We start from the raw sequence: 21,300 nt of genomic DNA, 5'->3' as shown, positions 1-21,300 counted from the left end.
AGTTTTGGAGTCTTTCTGTGTCACGTCTGTTTACGGTTAGAACATTGACAACGCAATCTTTACGCATGCTTACTGCTGTTTCAAATCACTACCCATTGTGCTTTTGGTAAAAGGAGATCCCTAATGTTTAAAGATCGTTTCTCATCTCAAAACAGACTGGTCCACTTTGCAAGCAGTGGGTCCAACAGCGACCCAAGCTTTTGCTCTGGCCTCGTCAAGGGGGTTGAACATGGTAGGAGGTGATCTTCGCTCACTGAGATCCGTGGAGACAGGAAGGAAGTCACAGTCAACTAACTGGGCATGGGGAGTGACAGTGGGGATGTAGCACATTCGTCTGATGGAGACACAGGACACGTGGCTTCCACTCACTGGGGAAGGCTTCATGGTCCAACTTCTTCTGGAATATTTGTTACTTCTAGTTATGGATCTAAAAATGGTCGGGCTCCTGAAAGGCCATTTAATTCATTTTCTGACTTTAAGCAGTAAATTTTTAATTTATTGTTTTAAAAAGTGTTTATTTTTAGAAAAGAATCATTAAGGAAGATGTGATAAATGCACTCCACACATAGTTCCCCAACATTGTAAATGTACATGAATTACCACTGTTTTTTTTTTGTCAAAACTGGAAACTATAGTGGTGTATAGTTAGCACACACATACCTAAATGTGTGTGTCTTTGTGAAGAGATGTGGTGATAGCAAAAAAAAAATGAAAATAAATCTATGGCTAATCTCCATGTGCAAGAATATCCTATATAATAAAAGGCTAATATGCAAATAGACCGAACCGCAGAACAACCAGTCGCTATGATGCGCACTGACCACCAGGGGACAGACGCTCAGCGCAGGAACTGCCCCCTGGTGGTTAGTGTTCCAGAAACCATGCTGGCTAGCACAGCGGTGGTGGCGGGAGCCTCTCCCACCTCTGGGGCAGTTGGACATCCCCTGAGGGCTCCCGGACTGCAAGAGGGCGCAGGCCAGGCTGAGGGAATCCTCCCCCCGCACCCCTGACCAGTGCACGAATTTCATGCATCAAGCCTCTAGTATTGTTCAAGCAATGAAGGGTTCAAAGATAAAGAATTATTGGGTAACTTTTTTTAAGGAGCCAACAAAACACAAATTTAGGTGATTGAAATACTACTTGTAATGTATACTCCAAAAATGTCAGTACAAATCAGAATTTCAGTACAAATTAGAACTTCCTTTTAAGCTTTTCTTTATTCACTAGAGGCCAGGTGCACAAAATTCATGCACTGGTAGGGTCCCTAGGCCTGGCCAGTGATCAGAACTGTTCGGGGCCTTCCAGCTACTGGCTGGGGCCTTCCTTCTCTGGCTGCCAGCTGCCAGCTGCCAGCGGGGCCTGCCTTCATTCCATGCTGCCCCTGTTGGGGGGGAGTGCACATCATAGTGAGTGATGGAATTCCCGGTCTCTCGGTTGAACCTGAGGGGACACTTTGCATATTAGCCTTTTATATATATAGATATGCCTCATGCACGATTGCTTTCCTTTTGGTGCTCATTTTGGTGTCACTTCTACCTGTCCTGGACTCTCTAATTTTTATTATCTCAGTTGCTTTGTAAAAGGGTACATGACACCTTTTGCTGGGCCAGGTAGAAAATGCTTCTTAAGTAGGCTTCTTAGGAATCAAATGTGATTTCTGTATTGGAATGCCTTTCTTTATAGAGGAACTTGGGGAAATACAGAAATTGCTATTTATGTGGTCAGAGATGCATGGGGTTACATATAGGTGAATGAATACTTTCACATAGAATCTTTACCATGAACACAAACTGAGTCTCGTACTATAGCTGACACCTGCTGCCTTGGAGTGGAGCCTTAAGGCGCAGGTGTGAGAGAAGGGACACTCTTCTGTATCGCGTGTCCTACTCTTCTCTTCCCTTTACCATTGAACTCAGACTGAGCCCTCACCCTTCTCCTCTGCCCTCAACTCCTTTGCTAGTCAGACAAAAATCAGTGTCCCCAATCTCTCTGTTCACTGGGACTTTCTTTCCCTTTCCCCACCGGCTGCTGGAACCCTGGTGGGGAGTTAGGGGAAGACATTTCCAGGTGTGGTCTCCTGGTGTCATCGTCACTAGGCTGACTTCTCTAAGTCCACCTGTGCCTTTTCCAAGTCTAGGTTGTAATACAAAGTGCTATAAACTCAGTGAAAATAGGTGACTCCTTTTAAGCCATCATATTTCAAAAGAAAAATGTGGTGATCTGAGTTTTCTTGACTCTCGATAACTTTAGACTATTTAGAGTTGGAAAACTTGGCCCACATTTTATCATTCAAAGTGACCCGTATGATTAGAATCCTGACCTGTTGTCCCTCTTCTCAGAGCACTTCCCGTTGGCAGCCTCACTCACCCTGCTTGGGCGTTGATGTGTCCTGGAAACAAAAGAATCAGGCAGGATGTGGCACTGGTGGCTCTGGCTGCATTGTTGGGAAGGCAGTGGTGAAAACTGTGGGAGAGAAAACTGAATTCAGTTAAAACATTCCTCATGAGGGACGTGCCAATTCCATTTTCTTATTCTGATTAGAAGACATATTGTGACAAACCTTAAAAAGATAAAACTAAAGCAGATAGTCACATATTAAAACCTAAAATTCAAGGTCAGTTTCAATAAAGAACTGTTCAGATGTTGTTTTAAATATTCACCCAAACTGAGAACCATTTTAAACCGTGGAAAGAAAAATCTCACGCAGGAGGTTTTAAAACTAGACAGTACTTAGGAGCATTTTCATCAGCACATGTAAGTGTAATCTTCTATATATATAAAAGGCTAATATGCAAAGTGTCCCCTCGGGAGTTCGACGGGGAGACCGGGCGTTCGATTGCCTCACTATGATGTGCACTGACCACCAGGGAGTGGCACGAAACATGGCAGGCGACCAGTGGCAGCGGCAGGGCGCTGAGGGAGCAAGGGAAGGAGGAGGCAGGGAGGCAGGGAACCTGATCGGCCCTGATCGCCAGCCAGGCCTAGGGACCCTACCCGTGCACGAATTTTGTGCACTGGGCCTCTAGTATAATAAAAATACTCATCTTGTCATTTTGATTATTTAGAGACTTTGATTTTGTAAATTTTAATTTAATTTTTTCAATTACAGTTGACATATAATGTTATATTCATTTCAGGTGTAATGAATATTTAAGGACACTTTCAATCATTGCTTTTGTTCTGAAAATAGGCATTTGTCATCTTTTAAAAAGTGAATACTATTCTCAACGTTAATTTTACTCACAATTTTCAATTGAGCTATTTACATGGAGGTGACAGTTGCTATGTTTGAGCATAAAAGCGTTGTCAGTTTACATGAGGCCAGTTCTTTGACTCCAAGAAAGGGAGTGACATTCAATAAGATAAATTAATGTTTAATTGTTAGTGTAACTTCTTTGAACAAACAAAACAGAAAAGGGCGGTTAAGATTGTTAGTTCCAACTCACCTCTCCTCACAATGATGCTTTCCTTTACAAAGCAAGAATTTAAAGAAGCAGAGGGGGTAAAGATATAAAAAGAAGTATAAGTGAAATGAATGGGAGAGGGAGAGATATCTCAGTGGGAAGTGTTACGGGAAATCAGGCTGGAAAAGTATATAGGATTAGAACACGGACATCTTTGTAAGCAATGTTAAGGAATTCTGGTCTTTACCCCAGAAGTATGTAAAGGGAAGGCATCACGGAGTTTTAAGAAGAGCAGTAGTGCTAAAATTTGTACTTTGAAAGGTTTAGTGACTACTGAGTGGAGGGAGGCAAGAGATGTTGCAGGGAATGCCATTCGAAAGCTATGGCAGGCAAGGGATGATTGGGGTTTGGTCTAGAATAGCCATAGTGGAGGTGCACTTGGATGGACTTGAGCTAGTTAGTGGGTCATATCATAAAATGTGGTGGTGAATAGAGTATGGGCAGGTAAGAAAGATAAGAGAACCTATAAGGATAGCTTCCAGCTTTCTGACTTGATGAGCTGACAACCGTGAGTTTGCTTTTAAACGTGTTTTATGTAACGAGCTTTTGAGATAACCAGTGGGGAATGTAAAGCGGTTGGCTGAGCATGAGTGTCTCAAGCTGAGAATGAAGTCTGGGCCCGGGAAGAATCTTGGCATGGCAACACCTGTCACGGTTACTGAAGGCCTTGGCTTGGGTGAGAGATTCTAGAGTGAGGAGTCACAGAGGTTCAGGACTGAGCCTTGAGGAACATCAACATTTAGAGTTGGGGTGAGGAGAGGAGCCCGCAGATTTGTGTGGGGGGTCAGAAGCCAAGAAGAAATCTGACAGAATGGCATCATGATATTTAAAATGGCATCATGATATTTCTTTCCAGGGAAGAAAGAGTCTCACAAAAGGAGAGAGAAAGATTCAATGTCCCAGAAAGGGAATGAGGGGCACAAAATGCTCGAAAGGAAACACAGGGCACACAGCTTCCCTCTAAATGAGGAAGAGAATTGAATGTCATCTCTACATGGTTTACACATGGACTTGTTCTTTACAGGTAACTGGTTTGATGCCCTTGCTGCTGTTTAACTGCATCAGTATAAGTGCGCACTAAGCAGCAGAATTGGAAGCGAGAGCAGCAAAGCTCTACGTAATAGCAGCCAGCACACACCGTCAAGTTCAAACATGACACTCAGATTCCTAGCTCATGAGCTAGTCCCACACACCAGCCAAGTACATTACCTGTCAAGGCTGCCAGATCTCTGCAAACTGATCTCATGGTCTCCAGCCTGCCTCACGGCCTCCCGTGCAGCCCTCAGCTTGCTGCCCTTTGAGATGACAGGCAGAAGGTCTTCGAAGCTCCAAGCTCACAGAGCACAGGTGCGCAGGCAGTCCTGGCACAGAAATAGTTCATGTGGTGTAAGCAGCTACCTGGAAGAACATCCCACACTCCTTCTACCTCAAAGTACCATGTTCCTCTGACAATTCTTTCCGTTACCATTTCACTGTGGATTTTGCTGTTGTTGAAACATTAGCTTTTTACACTGAATGCCATATATGTAATCTATGTATTGTGTTGAGACATTTTCATATTGGGTTCCTGGACTCCTGGGAGATTTCTGTATGTTCGAGTTCTTGTTTAGCATTTTTAAGAGTCAGACTTCCTTCCTTCCTTTCTTCTTTCCTCCTTCTATTCATTTTTCCATCTACCCTTCTATTCATCCATCCATCCATTCATTCATATCTATCCATCCATCCATCCATCCATCCAACAATCACTGCCCCTAGCTTGGTGTTAGGTACTGTGGGGACACAAACGTGTGAAATGCTAATGGGGAAGTACGTCATGTACACAAATAGTGATGACATGGAGAGAAAGTGATAAATGCTGTGAGAGAGGTAGGGATGAAGTCCTGTGGGCATTCAGAGGAGGGAGAAGCTGTTGAGGAGTTACTAGCAGGGACCCTACATGATCTGATTTATGCTCTTTAAAAAGATCACTCTGGTTGTCCTGTGGGTTCAAGCAGAGTGGAAGAGGGTAGAGCCCCAGGCAAAGGAAATAGCAATCAGGGCCTGGTGATGGCAAGGAAGAGCTTGGTGCATCCCAGATTCCTGTGAGGGTCTGTGTGGTGGAGCCCAGTGAACAAGAGAGGGAAACAGGAATGAGATCAAGTTACAGAGGTCAGCGGAGCCACATCTTCAGGGTTTGGAAAGAAGTTTGCATTTTTAGTTTTGTTGTCACTGTTGGAGCACTAAAAACGTGGTGATTCCCTAAATTGCATGAAGATGGCAATGAGATCACCTGGGTGAATAGCAGAGCGTGTGTTTTAAGTGTAGAACAGAAGAAAGAGGATCTGCTTAGCACAAACGAATCGGTGTATGCCAAGTTGTGAAAATTTCTCGTAATTGTTTGCAGCATTTCCTATGGAAAATTTAAAATGAGGTCTGGATGAACTGCAGCCACAGATGCTGAGTATTCCAAGGCCTGGCCCCAAGTACAACCCGAGGAAATATTTTCGGTTTCCTTCCATTCTCCTAAGGATACAGCTTGGAAACAGCCTTTGCCCCCGCGCTTCCTGTCCCGACCTGTTGGAGCTGTGTTGGAACGAGGGTGGTGGCGTGAAGGGAGCCCGAGGGGTTCCGCACACCTTGCTACCTTGCTCGTTGCTGGCGCAGAGTTTCCAGCTCCCTGGATCTGCGGCGTCTGGGGATGCGATGGGGGTGGCGGTGGGCGGATCAGCCTGTGTCTTGCTGCCTGACGGGCTTTGCTAAGAAGCACCTTGAGGGTCAGGTGCTATGATAGTTATTATCATAATAAATACTTAAGTGCCGAAGAGGGTGCATACAGGTTAGTCAGACACAATTACCACCCACGCTTTACTAGAATGAAAAAAATATGTGAAAATCTGAGTAAGATGACTCGGTTTTAGATGTGTTTATGGAGGGCTCGGGGTAAACTTGGTAGAGAGAACCCCGGCCGACAGAGACAAGGATTTCTGGGCATTGGAGTGAGGGGACAAAGAGAGGACGGGACAAAACTTTGAAGAGAGGTCCCTAGTTTGGAAAGAGTGCAGTACAAATGAAGAGACGAATAAGAGAAATGGATGGGACCTGGCACCTATGATAGAGAGGGGGCCTGCCTGTCTTGATTCCTAGAGCCTACGAGGCTTCAGGTCTGTTCAGGGTCCCAGTCAGATTTGTTTCTGTATTTTCTGGTACAATGATCCCTTAAGGCCAGGTCCCAGATCCATGGTGAAATGAGGACAACGTGGATGATGTGATGAGTGATTAACGAAATCCAATATATATTAAGTAAATGTATACAGAATATCATATTCGACAAAATAAACCCTTGGCAACTCCCCTTTTTGAAATCTTGCTTCTTCACGAAGTCCCAGTGTCTAAGCACCAAGTGCAGCCTCACGGTTAGGCATGAGGCGATGTTTATTAAATGAACGAAATAGGTGTATAGCTCATTGACCAAGGAGAGAACAAGGAGGGGGAAACGGAACAAGAATCAGTCAAACAAAATCCATCAATGAGGCACTTTGGCGAGAAAGGGGATTTATCAGGAGGGACAAAGAAAATCTGCAACATGACAGGCAAAGAGTTGGCTACCTTTGTTATATAAATAAGCCCTGATAACTTATAATAAAAAACATGGTGCCCATTAGGTAAACGGACAAAGATCATGAACAGACCATTATCAAAATAGAAATAAAATAGGAAACCAGCACAGGACACTTTTCAACCCTTCCTTCCTTACACACCTGACCCACCCCCTAATTTTATTTCCCTTCACTGTTTTCTGTAGCTGTCCTTAACAAATATTACTCTCAGGATTCTCTCTGTATTTCTTATTTATTTCCTTTCCCTCCAACTTGCATGAGAACTCCAGGAGGGCTGCAACATCTATTGGTTTTGTATACCCTGTTACCCCCTGTGTCTAGAACAGGGCCTGGCATATAGTAGATGCTTATTATCTATTTGTTGAGTGAATGGACTGTTAATAAAAAGGGAATGTCCAAGACCTTTATCTTTACACTTCCATCATTTGCTTTTGTATCATGGCTCCCTGATGGAAACTAGAGAACATAGTCATGAAATTTGCCGCTGGCCCAGAATTTGGAAAAATATCAAGTACATTACAAAATGAAAATGAGAAAATTCTAGGCATAAAATTGAACAAGACTAAACATAGAGGAAGGAAAGTATACTAAAATCCTTTTTAGAATTTCCTCTTGTTTGAAGTGTATTCTAGCCTTGTATTTAGGTCTGTTAATCTAAATAAGTCATTGTATTATCAGTTATCAAAAAATGCTAGTTTTAGACGGGGCTTCTGTGGAGAAAAGCATCCCCTCCAGGAACGGGGAAGAGAGTGTCTGCTAAATGTCGGTATTTGTATTTTAAGGCACATCCAGACATGTGGGAACACGTGGGGTCCTTTGAATGGTACAAACACATCTAGGAATTTCCTGAAGTTTAAGAAAACATTCATTCATTTGTTCATTGAAAAGCATTAAACACCTACTAAATACAGACACTGAGCCAGACACCAGGGCTTCATTTTTCCTTTTCTAAAGCATGAGAGTGCTTTCGGCCTGTTTGAAGAGCAGAATCAAGTAAAGATATTTGCCTAGCTTCATTTCAAAAATAAATTTAAAAAATATTTCTGCCAATATTTAAAAATCAGTACATTTCAGACATAAAGGGAAATTTCTCTCTTCTTTAAGAACATAAGTGGAAATGCTATGTACAGGAGGCATCGTTTCTGTGTGGCAAGATTGGCTAGGGGGGTGTACAGCTTCTCCCTTTAGCCCTTTTGGCAGAGTCCCCTCTGCTCCCTGTCGCCTTATTTCTAGCCTGGCAGCACCCTTCGGCAACCAGTGGTGTGCCCATGGTATGGCTGGGCAGAAATTGGTCACAGAATAAGACAGACCAGGCACAAGCTGTATGAGGCCCATTTTGTTCAGCGCTGTAGCAGGAATAATCTGAAATGGAAGCATGAAGATTTTTTTCTCAATAGTGAGATTAAGTAATAATTGGTTTTCGGGAAGTTAGTCTCAATTTGGGAGATGATTTGAGAGAGGCCATGTTGCAAATGCATCAGTGACAAAAGGGGTCATTCCATGCAAAAGGGCAAACTCCCCTCATTCTCTGGGTGTGAGTGTTCGGAAGATACTTAAGCTAAGTGCAGTGCAGCTAAGTGTTGAGCTCAGTGCGGTTTGGTAACTTCAAGGTCCTGCAGACAAGGCTGGACAGAGTGTCTTCATGGAATTATCACATAATGCAGACACAGGAGGCCAATGCACTCCCCGGACATGAGGCCCATAGGTTCTTTCACTCCAACCAGCATGACCTTGGGGTTGACAAAAACCCATGTGGGAGAGAGGAGGGTAGATTGACAATAGGTTTGTAACCTGTTGGGCAAGTTCCAGAGTGGAGATGCTGGTTGAAGACCTCCCTTGCTGGAACTGTAATGCATCTCCAAGGATGACTGTGACTTTAAAGGAAGAACATAGCTCTTTCAGAATAGAGCTTGGACAGAAGGAGAGGGAGGTGGTAAAAAAAAAAAAGGATAATGACAAGGTTGTCTATTTTTAAAATATTGCTCTAAATTAAATATATCATGAGCTGTCTTTATGAAGTTAACTATCACCAGCAAAAAATTTGTTCTGAATAAGAAAGGCACAATGAAAAGTTTGTAATTGCAACTCCTCGCCAAAGGCATCCAGGGCACAGAGGGCTGAGTAACCACATAAGGATCGTTGGCTGGTGAATGTAGCTCTTTTACGTGCCTGACGATGTACTTGGTAGAAATTTCACAGCACATGACAGCTGTGTGGCACATCTGTTTGAGATCCAAAACATCAGTTATACAAGCGTTCACTGGGAGAGATTCGCCTTGGCACCAGCTCTGTGAAAAGCCCTGGGAACTTGACTTGAGCACCAATTTAATAGGCTGTAAGTTTAATGAAATGTTAGGCTGCAACCATGGAGTTGTAATACCTGGTCTTGTTGGAAGCGGAGCTGGTTCAAACCACACTCGAAGTACTGTAATAAATCTGGTCATTTAAACAAACATATTGAAAATTCGTTCTCAGACGGGTAGTCAAGAAGGATCTAGAAATCATCACATGGGAAATGGTTGGAGGTCTTGGAGGTGACAGCATTCCAGCTTAACCTGAAGAAAAAAAGATGAAGGAGGGAGATGCTATAGCTACTATCTTAAGATATTCAAAGGCTTGGCTGATGTAGTGCCTTATAGAACAATGTCTAAAATAAATGTCTGATGAATAAATAGATAAATGAAAAGGAGAGTAGGGGTGTGTGTGTGTGTGTGTGTGTGTGTGTGTGTGTGTGTGTGTGATTTTCCAAGGAAGAACAAGAACACACAGTAAAAATTACAGGGAGGGAGACAGATTTAAGACTCTATAAAAATAATTTATAACAACCAGTACTGTCTAAAAAAGAACAGGAGATTATACTAGATTAGAAAGGATTCAAGAAGGAATTGAATTTATAAAAAGGATGCCTACGTTCAGTGGTAAACCAGATTCTTGAGAAGTGGGAGTCAAGTGGAAAGGTAAGGGTTTTGTGGTGGGGCAGGCCTGGGAGCAACTTTATCTTAGCCCATTTAGCTGTCTGATTTTGAGCAAGATACCTACTCCCTCTAAGCCTTCTGTGAAATGGGGATAGTAAAACTCAGGTTAAAGTGTTGTTGTGAGCTGATGCACTTAAAGTCCTGGAAATAGAGTGGGCTCTGGATTGATGTCAGTTGACTTACCCTAGATTAGATGGCATCCAAAGTAGCGTGTGAGTTCTAGGAGCTGTTGTAAGGAAGTCGCTTAGGAAGCTCCTAAGATTTGCGGAGTCACCTTTGTGTCTTCAGAGCCTGACTCGGCTTGCAAGGGGCAGCTGCTCAGTACGTCTTGGCATATTTGTTGAAGTTATTATCAGTGCTCTGGGTAAGTCATGGCCCTAGGCGCCTCTAGAAACAGGCTCTCAGGAGGATTGCATGACCCATAGACACAGTGTGCCTGGCGAAAAGAAAGTGAGTTTTGGCATCAGACGGGTTCAAATTCCAGCTCTCCACTGGGTCAAGTGACTTTCCCTTTCAGAGCTGCACTTTTCCCATCCGAGGCAGTGCCTGTCCCATGGGAGGGAGGGAGGGATACAATAGTGTAGGCGAAGGACTAGATAGTCTCTTCTCAGTGGGACCCTCTCACCAGCCCAGGGAGGCAGACAATGCGTGTACATTTATAAGGGAAGAGCCAGAATTCAGAGAGTTCAAGTAATTTGCCCCAGGAACTAGCAGAACTAGTATTTGATCCAATTCTTTTAACCTCAAGGCTCATCATCTTTCTCTTCTACGTGGTGATGAAACAGTTTTTAGTATCTGCTCTGTGCCAGGTACTATGCTAAGTATTTCCACGTGTTACCTCATTGGCTGTGTGGGTCCCACATGGAGATGTCACTCTGTGAGTCTCTTGAGAACATCCACAGGGTAAGTTTCCCTAGACACTTGGGAAAGGTCATTCTTTATGGGGCTATGGTTCTCTTTGATACATGCCTTTGGGAGGGACATGCCAGGCACAGTGAGTGGGGCAGGAGATACCTGTCCAGACAGTCATATTATTAGCTCCTCAGCATGGACCATCACCGGAGGAACAGGTGTTGTGTTGTGTGTCTTGAAAAGATGAAGCCACCAGCTGTTAGACAGCTGTGCCACTGTCCACATGCTGGCAGTCCTCAGGTCTCCAGCCCACACACTTTTTCTATAGGGTTGCATGGGGTTTTAAAAATGAACTTCTTGCACATATTTAATTCAGACATTTTCACATAAAAACACATAAGACTTTTGAGGAAACCCTGGACTCATGTTCTCCCAGGCAACACCCACCAGCACTGTGCAACTGCTCCTTCCTTTAGATGAGTGAGAACTCTCACAGTCCTCACCCGGCTCCTTTCACTTCCTTCTCTTACTCCATCAAGAAGTTGGAACTAAGCTGTAGACCCCATGCATAACTTATATGAATAATACAGCACCTGGGAGAATTGTCTCTGTGCTTTTTGCTAACGATGTTTTTCTTTGCCTGATCCCCAGTCTGTGAGTGCAACGGGAAGTCCCAGCAATGCGTCTTTGATCGGGAACTTCACAGGCAGACGGGGCATGGATTCCGCTGCCTCAACTGCAATGACAACACCGGCGGCATTCACTGCGAGCGGTGCAAGGAAGGGTTCTACAGGCAGAGAGAGAGAGACCGCTGTTTACCCTGCAACTGTAACTCCAAAGGTAGCTGGGGAAGAGGGAGAGGGAGCGGGCAGGGAGGCAATGAGGGAGGTGGGGAGAGCTGGTTGGAGGGAGAAGCCAACAGGCCAGGAGAGAAGTGTTCAACTTCTAGAACAACTGGGAATCTAACCACACACTGGTCTTTTTTTGTGTGTGTGTCAGTTTCAATCTGAAAAGAAATATGTTTTTCTGAAGTCTGAATTGTAGGAACCAGCTGGTGTCTTTAGGGCACATTGATTTGAATTCTAGAACCAAAAGGCCCAGGATTACTTGTCCTGGCAGATGACAGTCTTTGACCCCTGGACGAAGGAAGCTCACACTCTCCCAGTGATAGCTTCTCATATCTGCAACCATCCCTTTGCCCAGCCTCTAAAAAACTAAAGGATTAGAAAGGTCTGTTTCTGGTGCTATGCTAGGTGATAGGGATATAAAGTGGTACCAGTAGAAAAGACGGACAAATAAATAGTCTTTCAAAGGGTTGTTAACAAGAAAAAATAGAATTAACAAATAGGAAGCACCTAACCGGGCGGCTGGTTCATAGGCGGGCTCTTTATTGTGGTTTTGCTGAACATACCACCCGGAGCTATATTCACAGAACTGTAGGGAGTTTTGTGCACAGACGCCCGCGATGCCCTGGATTCATTGTGGGCAGACAGTAGGACAAGCTAGTAAAAATAAAGAGAGACAGGTAGTTCTGCTGAATAAGTTGAGTTTTTCTTTTTCATTGACCTTATTGTCTATTACCTTGGCAGTGTCTGGTTCAATTCTTTGTTAGAAAGTGTTTAGTAGGATAATATGATAAATATGAAGCCACCTAAAGGCTATGGCCTAATACGTGGCAGTGACTCCGTGTAGCTGCATGGAACCAATTTATAGCAGCAGCTCAGTGCATCTGAAAATAGTAGATTTTGTTCCAACTATGAGTTGCTCATAGAGTGTATTGGGGAGCCTCATAGGAAACGGGGTGACCCTGTCGTGATACAGACCCATATCCCAGCAACCACTTCCCAGTCACCAGAATTGCCCTGATGATGTGGTTTGAGTCAGGTTTGCTCAGCTTGGTGGTAGAGAATCGGCATCCAGAATCTTTTGGATTTAGCAATTCTCCCTAAGAATCAAGGAATTTCATCAAGAAACCCTAAAAAAAAAAAAAAGTGATTCCATTTGAATGGGCATTTAACCTCTCTGAAGAGCCCACATCCCCTTAGGTTATGTAGCTTCACTGTGAGTCACTGGAGTTGGGTCATCCCAGCAAAAAGATTGGTGAGAGTGTAATTAGAAATGTAATTGGCTCCACTGGAAGGCCTGGCCTGAGGACAAGGTTATTGTCCCAAAGTAGAACAGGAGGCTGCTGCTGCGCTCGGAGAGATGGTGACGAAGGACTGGCAATCCATTGCCCATCCAGCAACAATGAGCCTAACTCTCTTTTGGGGAACAGCTAGCCCAGACTAAGGGTGATCAGCCTGGTAGAAGGTGGAGCCCAGCAATGACTTACATCTTGTAGGATAGCTGGCATGCATTACTCGCTTTCTCTGTACCAGGCACTTTTCTAGGTGCTTTCATGCAGTAATTAATCTAATCCCCACAAATCACCTTATGAAGAGGATGCTATTATTATTTCCATTTTACAAATGAAGTAGCAGAGGCTTAGAGAGAGAGAGGAGATGAAACTGGTAGAAGGTTGTAGAGCTATGTGGGTTCCAGCCCCAGGTGTGCCGACATCAAAGGTCATAATGTAGAGTATAGCGGTGGGTTTTGGAGCCAGGCAGCCTGGGTTCAAATCCTGGCACTGCCACTACTGTGTGTCCCTCTGGGCATGCCCCTTAAGGTCTCGCTGCTCCCAGTGTCCTCATCTGTAACAGGGTGGTCATGCTATTTACATCACAGGATTGTGTGAAGATAAAATGATGTTTGTTAAGTACATGCTAGACAACTCAATACAGTCATGTCATTGTTTTTCTTATTAGGACAGAGGTCAGGGTCCCAATCAATTACATGCCAGCCTAGAAAGAAGCCTCAATAAAGCAATTTGTTAATATTTTATTATTAACATCCTAAAATTGGCAGTAAATTTTTCAAATATTTTTTAACAGTGGGGAAACTGAGAGCTAGAAGAATTAATTCATGGCCTAACGTTTCCCAGCAAATGATTACAAGAGCTAAAGTTGTAACCAGGTGTTCTGATCAGGAACTATTCCCTTTAATTCCCTCTGTGTGAAAGAAAAATATCAACAGCAGATAATTAGAGGTTCAGGAAAAAAACATCATGCATAATATTTCCTAAGATCTGGGTAATGCTTTCTATTTTTCCAGAGCACTTTCTCATACTGTGTGTTCTTTATGTATGTATTAACATGCTCCATCCAGCGTTAAAGACATGAAGAGACTGAAGCGCTGGGGCCCAAGCTGCACAGATCACTAAATCAGTGGCACAAGATTAATTCCCAAAGTGATTGCTCAGCCTCTTAATCAAAGGATATTTTTCACATTCAACTAATAACTTCACAAGGGACCTTGTTGTATATTCAATTTCAAATGTTGGAGACTACATCTTCCCAAATAATGCTATCATCCCATGTATGGCAAAGGAAGCCAACATCATGAATAATCCCTAGGCTGTTACAGATTTGGACTTCACATCTGTTTCTCATAATCAGAGCAACTAGACTTATTTTTATGTGATGACTTTGTGGGCTCAGCAATCAGCCTATTATCTTTAATTCTTATAACCACATGTATAAGCCCAGATACCCTTTTGCAAATACTTTGAAATTCACTGTGTGTGCATGTGTGTTTATTTATGACACCTAAATTCTTGAGTTCTGTGTGGACATCAATGATATTAGACTTGTTCTCTTAATTTTACCTTTTTTTTTTTTTTTACATACCTATGACCCTGACAGTGGGTTACTCAGTCTCTAACATTTGAGTTATTATTTAAAACATGTCTTAAATAATAATTACTTAATTATTATCACACTAGAGGCCTGGTGCACGAAATCCATGCACTCGGGGGGAGGGGGGGTGTCCCTCAGCCCGGCCTGCACCCTCACAGTCTGGGAGCTCTCGGGGGATGTCCAAATGACAGCTTAGGCCTATGAGCTGGCTTCTGGCTGAGCAGCGCTCCCCCTGTTGGAGCGTCTGCCCCCTTGTGGTCAGTGTGCGTCATAGCGACCAGTCGTTCCACTGTTCGGTCAATTTGCATATTAGCCTTTTATTATCTAGGATAGAATTATTCCATAATAGTCATGTTATTTTTAAATGCAAGTGTATACTTACACCCATTGGGTTCTCAAGAGGAATTATACCCTCTCGGTTTAAATTTTAAATGCTAATCCTTTTAGAATACCTTCCTGAGTTCTCAAACACATGTAGACTATATGTTCATAAGTTCTGAAAGAGCTTATTGGGACACAGACTTGAAACAGGAAGCTTTTCTCGTCTGTTCTTGAAACTCAGTTGTTCACAGCCCCTAAGAGTAGCTCTTGATGTAGGAACTGGGACAGACAGGTGCTTTTATATCAGTGAGACACTTTGGAAACCCAGTGCTATCACTTTGGACATTTTGGAACATGAAATAAAATCGTCCTGTTCATGGTAAGAGCCTGTGTACTTGGCAAGGCTTGAAGGAGGCCTAGAGATAATGTATAAACTACAATTCTTGTGCACCTACTATGCATCAGATACTGAAATAGGCACTTTATGTATTTCAGTTCAAAGTCTTAGGACAGCTCTCCAAGGTGCAGGTTGTTATCCCCTCTTCAAAGAGTGATGAATGAGCAGTTTGCCCAAGGACACAAGCAAATAAGTGGCAGAGCTGGTATTTGAAGTGAGATCTGTTGGACTTCAAAGCCTGGGCTCTTTTCATGACCCCCCAGCGTCTAGAGCTGTGATCTATATATAATGTCCTAAGGAACACTGTGTTCCTCCAGATAATAATAGGTGTTTCCTGTAAGAATGTCAAATAATGTTTGGAAACACTGGCATTACAAAGTTAAGCTTTATTCCTACTGAATGTATTATGTTATAAATTTCTGCAAGATTTAGTCTGTACTATTTCCCTAGAACACATAGTGCCTATTTTTATGAGGTGACTGTTAATAACCCTCAGAAAGGTATTTTATAGAGTATCATTTGGGGGTTATTTGGGCCAAACCCAAAAGCAAAGTACAGTCTTCTTCATCCTATAAGATTAATTTATTTCTGAAAAACTGTAGAAGGAGTCTTCCGAAGTCAAAAGCATAAGTTCCATTCATTTGAATGGGAAAAATTATGTTTCTGAGTCCCAGATCAGCACCCATTTGTGTTAAAAAAACAACTCAATTATATTAAAGATATATTTCTCCTGTTGAATGTTTCTTATTAGAGTATAATTTTGTTTGTTTGTTTTTAGCTCTGTTTACTGTTGGTAGAGCATGGCTATCTCTAAATGTCAAACCCAACAAACAACCTCTCTTCATTCTTGTCTTGTTAATTGTTCTCTGCCTTAGATCCTGAAAACTATCCTACCCTCCTCCTCCTTTAACTCTCCTGCAAAACTCTCCTCCCTGGCCTTCCTCTGTCCTGAGACTTTTCCCCTCTCTGGTCACCTCTTTCCTTAATCAATGGGGCTCCATCTCTAAGCCAGGCACTTACCCTGCCCTCTCTATCTGCTCCCAGAGTGAGCTCATGCTTCCTTGTTTGGCCTGTGAACTTCATCTGCAGCCTCTTTCTTGAGTTACAGAATTACATTCCCACCTAATATGCCACTAGAAACTCCCGATCTCCTCTTGATGATTCAACCTCAGATCCTGCTCTTCCTTTCCCTTCTCTTTGGTAAATAGCATTCCATTCCATCTCGTTGTGCCCTCCAAGACGTTGGCGCAACCCATGTGATCCCTGTCCCACCAACCCCCTATTATCTATGTCCCAAAAGTCACCGAAGTCTGTTCCTTCTACATCCACAGTGGCTCTCCCAGGGTTTCCTTCCTCTTCTCCTCCCCAGACCCCTCTCCTCCAGGCCATCACGTCATGGCGATTCCTTTCATGGGAGCCTGCTGGTCTTCCCCTTCCCAAGCCTCCCTGCAGATTGCTCTAGAGTTGTCTTTCTAAACCGCAGGTCTGATAGTTCCCTGTTACCCACAAATGGACCTTTTATCCTTCTGTTGGCATTTAATTCACTGATAGGTAGCATGAGCTAATATATATATTCTAGAGGCCCAGTGCATGAAATTCGTGCACGGGGGTGTGTGTCCCTCAGCCCAGCCTGCACCCTCTCCAATCTGGGACCCCACCAGGGATGTCCGACTGCCCATTTAGGCCCGATCCTACTGGGATCGGGCCTAAATGGGCAGTCGGACATCCCTCTCACAATCCAGGACTGCTGGCTCCCAACTGCTCGCCTGCGTGCCTTCCTGATTGCCCCTAACCACTTCTGCCTGCCAGCCAGATTACCCCCTAACCACTCCCCTGCCAGCCTGATTGATGCCTACCTGCTCCCCTGCAGGCCTGGTCCCCCCCAACTGCTCTCCCCTGCAGGCCTGGGTCCCCCCCAACTGCCCTTCCCTACAGGCCCAGTCGCCCCCAACTTCCCTCCTCTGCTGGCCTGGTCACCCCTAACTGCCCTCCTTTGCAGGCTTGATGGTCCCCAACTGCCCTCCCTTGCAGGCCTGGTCCCTCCCAACTGCCCTCTCCTGCTGGCCTGATCGCCCACAACTGCCCTCCCTTGCAGGCCTGGTCACCCCTAACTGCCCTCCCCTGCATACTTGATCACCCCCAACTGCCCTCCCTTGCAAACCTGGTCCCTCCCGGCTGCCCTCCCCTGCTGGCCTGATCTCCCACAACTGCCCTCCCTTGCAGGCCTGGTCCCTCCCAGCTGCCCTCCCCTGCTGGCCTGATTGCCCACAACTCCCCTCCCTTGCAGGTCTGGTCCCTTCCAACTACCCTCCCCTGCTGGCCATCTTGTGTCCACATGGGGGCAGCCATCTTTGACCACATAGGGGCAGCCATCTTATGTGTTGGAGTGATGGTCAATTTGCATATTACTCTTTTATTAGATAGGAAAGTGCCTAACTCAGTGTCTTGCATGTCATGGGTGCTCAAAAAATGCACTTTAGACTATTATGCCTGAGGTCCCCCAAGTCTTCCAGAGTTGACATAGAATCTTTCATAGACTCTAACTCTGAATGTTGCTAATTTATTTCATGTTCCATATGTGGCCTAAAAGTCTTTATATGGGTACAGATCCAGTACCTTTATTGATTTGAATTGTAACTACTAGTGAATTAAAAGTTCATAGAAGGATAACAGATTTTTTTTTCTAAAGGAGCAACTGGTTAGTGTTCTGTTGGCTGGCTAGAGAATGGATACCCTAATTATCACAGTGGAGCTGTACAGGTTATTTTATAGTTCTACCAGCCACAGGAACATTTTAAAGTAGGTGAGGTGTACCTCTAGCCAGTTTCCACCTCATTGTTTGGCTCCCTCCTACGTGCTTTCACAACAGCCCTGTCTCTTTCTTGGCATATGTGCATCACTTCAGCGAGTTCTGGGCCCCTTCTCTGGGTCGGGCTCTGTGCTGGGTGCTGGAGACACAGCCGAGAACATGAGCTAACTCATCATAAGTAAGCAGGGCTAAGGACTGGAGTAGGGGTGAGATGGATATTTTAGATATGAGGGTCAGAGAAGATTTCTCTAGTGAAGTAATATTTAATCAAGACCTGAGTGCTGAGAATGGGCCAACTTAGGGAAGTTCTGGGGCAACAGCATTCCAGGCCGAGGGAGCAGCAAGTGCAAATGCCCCGAGGAGGGAAGCATTTTAGCACCTTCTAGGAACAGTGTGAAGAGCTGGGTGCTGGAACTTAGGGAAGGCGGGTAGGAGATGAGGTAAGAGAGGTTTAGTCTTGCAGGCCATGGTACAGAGTTTGCATTTTATCCTGCTGATAGCTGGAAGCCACCAGAGAACTTAGACAAATAATATAATCTGAATTCCATTTTAGAAAGAGCACTCTGGCTTCTGTATAGAGACTGTAGTGTAGGGAGGCAAGGATGAGAGGCGGGGTCCAGGTGAACTTGGTGGCAGAAGGCGAGGTGATGGGTTCCGGAGGTGATGGAGTGGCACATCTTGTTATCCTGAGCACCCCTTGTCTTTGAGGGCTCATTTACAAGGAAGAGCATGTCTATAAAAAATTAATTACAGGGCAAGGACTCTAGTGCACTAAACCGGGTAAGAGGCATATGTCCTTCGTTCCTCTCAAGGAGCGATGCTCCAACAACAAGAATTTCTGCCCCTCCAGATTGGTAGAGATATTTTTGGTTAAGAGGCCTTTTTGTCCTCTTTAAAAAAATCATACCATTCAAACACTAACCCTTCAAAGATGGCTTTTGCCTGCCAGAAATAAGGGAGAATGTGGCTCACTTCCTCATGCCCGCTTGTGCCAGGAGGCCATGCCCATTCACAAATGTCCTCCTGCTGAAGATCTTGAGGATCTGACAAACTTCTTTTAAAAAGCAGTGGCTTACACACTACTTCGTGTTGAAAGGAGGCAGATAGATGTACTAAAACACTTTCGGGAGTAATTTCTATTCATTTCCCGGGAGAAGACATCCTTTGCTGTTAAAACTCTCTCTGGTGGGCAGATGCAAGCTCAGACGATGTGGGAATTGCTTGAGGGAGCAGGTGGTGGTTATTGCATAGTATTTATTGTCCCCCAGAGTGCTCTGTAACAATGTATAAATTACCTATTTCCTCCTCTTCTTTCCTTTCCCCTACCTTGTCGGTTACAGGTTCTCTTAGCGCTCAATGTGACAACTCAGGACGGTGCAGCTGTAAGCCAGGTGTGACAGGAGACAGGTGTGACCGATGTCTGCCAGGCTTCCACACACTCACTGATGCCGGGTGCACCCAAGACCAAAGGCTGCTGTAAGTACCGTGCCCACCATTGCTGCCTGGGCCATGAATAATGACAATTACATTAACCCTTGTGACCACTTACAGTTCCTGAGCACCTATTGTGTGCCAAACACTGCTTTGAGAACTTCATGTGGGTTATCTCAACCCTCACAATAACCTTAAGAAGTTGGGATTACCATTATACTCAGGTTAAAGATAAGAAATTTATTCCACGAGAGGTTAAATAAATTGCCCCATGTTACTAGGGAAGGTGGATGTAATAGTCAAGCCCAGAGTCTTGGCTCAGGAACCCATGTTCTGCACCCTGACAATTGCACCCTTTAGATGAACAACGATGGAGGTAAGAATCTTCAAATTCCTACCTGAGACCTGTTCCAACCCAAATGAGCTTAGAGTAGAGAGCTGTTGTGTATAACTTTGATCTCCATTAGTTTGAAGCAGCTTCTGTCCCTCCTCACATTCTTCTCTGGAAGAAGGTGGAGCATGCATTATAAATCACATATCCAGTCCGCAGAGATGCAGAGCGGGCAGGGCGCTGACGTGGCTTAGAGGAGGGGGAGCTTGGCAGTGAAGCCATTAGTTAGAAGGCTGCCTGCGGAGGGTTTGTGTCCCCTTGCCCATATGAGAAGATCCCTCCAGCCATGCTTGGTCTGCCCCAGTCATCACTCTCCCATGTTCTCTTACCCTCTGTGCCTTTGCATAGATTGTTCTCTTCCAGCCTCCCTGCCCCCTTTTCAATGATCTTCAGAGACCCTTCCCTGGGCCCCATCTCTTTTTCGTAACCCTCTTAAAACACAAGTAGATCGTATCACTTCTCTGCTTGCAGTCCTCTGTTAGCTCCCTTTCCCACTCAGAGTGAGTCCAGACTTCTCATCAAAGCCAGTAGGGCCCTGCGAGTTCCTGCTCCAACCTCAGTCATAGTCTCCCCGACTTCTCACCACTCTCCCCCGGCTCCCTGCACTCCAGCACACTAGCCTTCCTTCCCTCCTCCAAAGGAGCCAAGTGTATGTGATCTTGGCCTTGGCCTGGAGCACTGCCCTTCCCCAACCCCCACCCCAGCCACACAGAGCTTCCTGGGGCTCCATCCCCACCACATCCATCTCCTCACAGAAGCCTTCCCTGTCCAGTCCCCACTCCTCCGTGTTCTGACTCTGCTATTCTACTTCAAATCTCTCATTTTCTACATGTGCTCATCTGTCTGTCTCTCTCACTAGAATCTGAGCCCCATTATGACTCTGTCTTGTTCACTGCTGCATCCCTGTAGGAGGCACATAGAGGGTGTTCCAGCTCGGCTACAGCTGCCCCCTGCTTTACTGTCCCTGAGACTCCCAGACTACAGGGGTATTCCCCATGTCTTAGTATCCCCAGTGCTTAGCAGCCAGTAGATGTTGTATAATGTCCATCAAAGGGTCTAGATAAATAGTACAGAGGGGCTAAGACAGGGAGGAGACCATGGGAATTAAAGATGAAAATTGGCAAAGAAATCTTCAGGAAGCCTGACAGGACTTGGCAGCTGGTTGGATGAGGAATGTAAGGGAGAGGAAGGAGTCAAGTTCAAGTCTGGGCAGGATTTGGATGGGATCATAGGGCAGTCAGAGGAGGAGCAGATCAGTAGAGTACAGATGACACTTGGTTTTGGATCCATGAGATAACTACATAATTGTGTTCCAAACTGAGTGACAGAG

At 44.7% G+C, this 21,300-nt stretch overlaps 1 protein-coding gene across 1 annotated transcript in view; it reads left to right on the top strand.

The window, feature by feature from the left end:
• Positions 1-21,300, top strand: part of LAMC2 (laminin subunit gamma 2) — a gene marked incomplete at its 5' end in the record, with an annotated part of 59,313 nt that overhangs the window by 6,785 nt on the left and 31,228 nt on the right. Inside the window, 2 exons of the mRNA XM_080649100.1 lie at positions 11,539-11,727; positions 19,489-19,624. Coding sequence (XP_080505226.1) covers positions 11,539-11,727; positions 19,489-19,624 — 325 coding nt within the window. The remainder of the gene's footprint in view (positions 1-11,538; positions 11,728-19,488; positions 19,625-21,300) is intronic.

The sequence above is a fragment of the Plecotus auritus genome (assembly GCF_963455305.1).
Source record: "Plecotus auritus genome assembly, chromosome: 12".
NCBI classification, from domain to species: domain Eukaryota; kingdom Metazoa; phylum Chordata; class Mammalia; order Chiroptera; family Vespertilionidae; genus Plecotus; species Plecotus auritus.
Note: the sequence above shows the minus strand (reverse complement) of the source record. Positions and strands in the feature narration are given on the sequence as shown.